The 4,583-nt window shown below is 45.3% G+C and overlaps 1 protein-coding gene across 1 annotated transcript; it reads right to left on the reverse strand.

Moving 5' to 3' along the window:
- Positions 1-1,749: 1,749 nt before the first annotated feature.
- On the reverse strand, positions 1,750-4,346 carry LOC131244430 (sugar transport protein MST6-like). Its single transcript, XM_058244032.1, has 4 exons — positions 4,172-4,346; positions 3,533-3,861; positions 2,621-3,250; positions 1,750-2,372 (listed from the first exon to the last, which is right to left on the reverse strand). The coding sequence occupies exons 1-4, from the start codon at positions 4,302-4,304 to the stop codon at positions 1,911-1,913; spliced, it is 1,554 nt and encodes a 517-aa protein (XP_058100015.1). The 5' UTR covers positions 4,305-4,346; the 3' UTR covers positions 1,750-1,910.
- Positions 4,347-4,583: the final 237 nt, after the last annotated feature.

Below are 4,583 nucleotides of genomic sequence, written 5' to 3' on the forward strand. Positions count from 1 at the left end.
AAATGACCGTTTCTAGCTGTTGGGAGAAACTAGCCGTTATTGGCAGTTTCTAGCTGTTGTGCATGTGGTGTAATGGCTACTGCATGCAGCTGTTTCTGACTATTGTGAGATACTAGCTAGCCATTTCTAGTAGTTGGGCTAGCCACATGCAGCTGTTTTTGACCGTTATGAGACACTGGCTAGCCGTTTCTAGCTGTTGGGTTAGCCACATGCAGCAGTTTCTGCATGGTCAACAATCAATTGCATGAGGAGTTACACCTTCCTTGCAATAACTCTTTTTCAGCCTCTATATAATACAAGAAGTGTAAAGTGTGCCACTAGCGCCTCTACAGCCATACTGCCTCACATGCCCACGCCCTCTTACCGAGCCCGTGCCCGGGCGCTCGGGCAAACCCGATTCTCTTCGAACTAGGTAAGTAAATATTATAATACTCCACTCATCACATATATACTCAAAATCCTTCTTCTCTTTTTCCAATGTGTGATTATTCCCAAAACACAAGAAAAAAAATGTATTTTGCAAACCTCTTATATATAATATAATATTTTTTATTTAAAATATATTTAAAATCAATATATATATATATATATATATATATATATATATATATATATATATATATATATATATATATATATATATATTTAAAAATCAACATTGTCACAGCATGAATATACTATTTGCCTTTGTGAACAGAATTACAAATACTTCAGCTCCACATCTTAAGAGCTCAAAGGCTCTGTAGAATGTTGACTATTTGACGCCTCACTAGCTATACAAACTCATGAGGCCAATCTGGACTACATGAGATGCTTGACACCCACTTACAATAAGGGCCTTTTTGATTTTCTAATTACAGAGGTAATTCAAGGTAACACACACTATTATAATTGATAGCCACCACTAATTGAACAATTTTAACCATTGTGTGAAATTTCAATTATAATTTGTATGCCCAACTTAGATCTGCCCATTAAATTAATGGGCTAGCTATTTTTACTTGGACACAACCTAGACTAATTTTAAAAGGTTGGTTGTGGGTCCAAAATATTATGACACTATTCTTAGATAAGTTAGGTCTAGCCCATCTTGGCCCAACCCCACCCAACCCATTTGCACCCTTAATCAGGTTCAGGTCACGTCGGGATCAATTAGCGCCCAACTCGTCTGCTAAATAGGCCAAAAACCTCAACCCTTTGCCCTGTGGTCTGACCTATTTAATTGTAACTGGGTCGGGCTTGACCAACCCAACCCACACTGCAATCTTGGTTTTAAGAATGGAATGTGGAGCCATAGGTACGCCGACCCTGCCGATTTAGTGCATATATACTTATACTAATTGTCTATTAATTTATTTGAACTTTGAGCTGGGTCGGGTCAGATCATTTGGTCCAACCATCAATGAACCATATAGTGTGGGTCGGGATGGGCAGGGTTCTAACCCGTTAATTCAGAAGGTCCAATGAGAGTGAGCCATCCCAAAAAAAAATTTGATGGTTAGTACACTCGGGTCGAGCAGTGCATGGATCAGATCACATCAAGTGCCAACACATAAGGTATGTGCAGGCACCAAACTTTCAAAGCACTGCATTTGTTTCTTCCTTTGTCACATCGAAGCCGTCCAAAAGTTCTAGCCAACGATGAAGAACAGCAGCAGATCTTCATCGATGGGCTAAGCTTTCGATCGGTTTGATGTGATATACAAATGATAAACAGAGTTGGAATGACAAACGAAGGCGAAACAACCGGATTGCAATTTCTCTCTTCCAAATTTCTCCTTCCCTCCTTCCACTCTCTTCTTTCCCTCCTTTTACATTATTGATTAGCAAAATTGGAAGACAAAGACTCCGGCATGGTCGTCGTCGGATCTCCGCCAGCGGATACTCTCCAAGTCGCCATCAGACATCGATCAAACTACGGCCTTCTTCTCGTGCATCTGGACCCCACCGAAGTGGTCGTCGGGGATGTACCTGCCCCAGAACCAGTGCTTCTTCCATACCAAGTTCATCTCCTCAATCGGGACGTTCTTGGTCTCCGGCAAGAAGAAGTAGATGAAGATTGTCATGATGGCGACGAAGCCCGCGAAGAAGAAGAAGAGGCCGAACTTGAGGTGGCAAAGCGCCGCGAGGAAGACCTGGCCGATGATGAAGGTGAAGAAGAGGTTGACGCTGACAGTGATAGCCTGGCCAGCGGACCGAATCTCAAGCGAGAAGATCTCACTCGGCACCAGCCAACCCAATGGTCCCCACGACCAGGCAAAGGCAGCCACATAGATGCAGATCATGGCGAGGACCCAATTGGAGTCTGCTTTCGTCAAGGTTCCTGTTCCAGATACCCCGAATTTCATTCCCAGAATAGCTCCGATGGCCACCTGCACCAAAAAAGATGATTGCATTAGGAACTTTTGGATCATTTTATTATCATCTTCTTTCTAGTCTCATTTATCATTATGGTCTGTGAATGGACCAGATCAGGTCCACAGAGCCTGGGCCATCCTAACAATGATCACGGACCTTTTATAAAACAGAAAATCCATCGGATTAATCAGCCAGGGTATGTATCTTTATTTGTGTGTCCTACACCGTGGAACCTGAGTGAAGAACGGCTGGGATATCTCACCTGGCAGATAAGCATCTGAGTGCCTCCCTCAAGGAACAAGAACCTCCTCCCGTACTTGTCCACCGTTGCCACGGACACGAACGTGGCTACCATGTTAACGACACCGGTGATGACGGCAGACATGAGCGATGCATCATCACCAAATCCCAACGTCTTGAACAGCACAGGTGCGTAGAACATGATCACGTTGATGCCAGTGAGCTGCTGGAAGAAGGGGATGAGGATGGCCATGGAAAGCTGCGGCCTGTATTTCTTCTGAACAATGTTGGCCCATGGATTCTCGACTTGCCGGGCCGCCTCGCTCGCCTCCACAAGGTCCTGGAACTCTTCCTCAACCTCAGTTGTGCCACGGATCCTCTCGAGCATGGCCTTGGCCTTATCCCTGTGGCCTCTCTCGATGAGTGAGTTGGGTGTGTCCGGGAGGCACATTGCTCCGATCGTCATCATAATTGCAGGGACTCCAGCCAAGGCCAATGACACCCTCCACCCATATCCTCCCTTGATCTTGTTGGTCCCGTAGTTTATGAGATTCGCGATCAGGATGCCGATTGTTATGGCGAGCTGGAAGGCAATGTTGAGAGCCCCTCGGAGATTTGCCGGAGCCATTTCTGATAGATAGACGGGTACTGACTGCACTCAACAAGAAAACAACGATCAAACACTCCAAACGTTGTGGCCTGTTTTCGGGCAATCCAAACCGTTTATGTGGCTCAGTGGCGCATTTCATGAAGTGTCAAGTGCCAACAGTACAAACAGCTTAGATCACCACAACTTGGGCCCCACCACTAACATTGCCTGTAGGCCAGTTGCACCTACAGTACTTCAGGCAGTCGGATAAGAACAGCCATTGGATCAGAAAGATGGAGGGCCACGTTTTAAAATGTCTTGATTTGGGATGATGCGATCAGTTACCTGGTTAGCAAATCCTACACCGACACCGAGCAAGAGCCGACCGATGATAAGCATAGCCACATTCATGGCAGCGCCATTGATGATGGACCCCGCTAGAAATGTGATCCCACCAACCAGCATGGATATTTTCCTACCGAAGGCTCGGGTGGTGGCGGAGGCGACGAAGGACGCGACCAGCCCTGCAAGGTATAGAGATGAGGTGAAGAGGGTCAGCAGCTGGCTGTCGAATTTGCAGTACTGGTTTTCACCGGCACCGGTATCTGACATCATCTTGTGGTACACGTTCGGGAAGAACTTCTTGAGGAACACATTCATGGAAGTCACACCACCTGAAAACCAAAATCCACGTTTTAGCAACGTCTCCAAAGCTGTTAAATAATATGCCAGACATCGATCATCATCAACTGGACCGTCCATTCATACAATGAACTCAGCTCATACATGCCCAAGAGCTGGGATCCACCCCCAAGATCACATGGCACAAAAATCAGTTTGATCCACTCATCAGGTGGGCCACATCGTGTATATTCTATCTGGTGCAACCTCCAGCTATTGGCGATTTATGCATTTGGGCCCATTACCATCACGGCCAACAGATCAATGATCAACAACAACCAAAAAGAAGAAATGGGTCATCACCTGAAATTCCGAGATCGTATCCGAAGATGAGACCGCCCAAAGCAGCCACCATACAGGAGAAGATGACGAATGACGTCACCTTCCCTGTATAGTGCTTCACCTCACCGTGGGAAACCATTCCCCCTCCAGCCATGGTGAACTGAAATTCTGTTAGATATCGGCTCTAATTATGGAAATGAAACAATAGGATTAAGCTCCACTGAAGAAGAATCCTATTTTAAATTAATCAATATCTAATCCTTCTTTTCACTCTCTGTTTCTTCTCTTGGTTACTTGAATATCTCTCTCTTTCCTTTCTGTCAGTCTCGTAGATGGGGTTGAGCTTATAAGGCACTCTTTTCTAAAATAAGTGTCGTCGGCCGCGTTTGGCTCAAAAGTGAAAATTCGTGTCCACGTTCTCTTCTACAACCTT

Source organism: Magnolia sinica, chromosome 4 (assembly GCF_029962835.1).
Source record: "Magnolia sinica isolate HGM2019 chromosome 4, MsV1, whole genome shotgun sequence".
In the NCBI taxonomy this organism is placed as follows: Eukaryota; Viridiplantae; Streptophyta; class Magnoliopsida; order Magnoliales; family Magnoliaceae; genus Magnolia; species Magnolia sinica.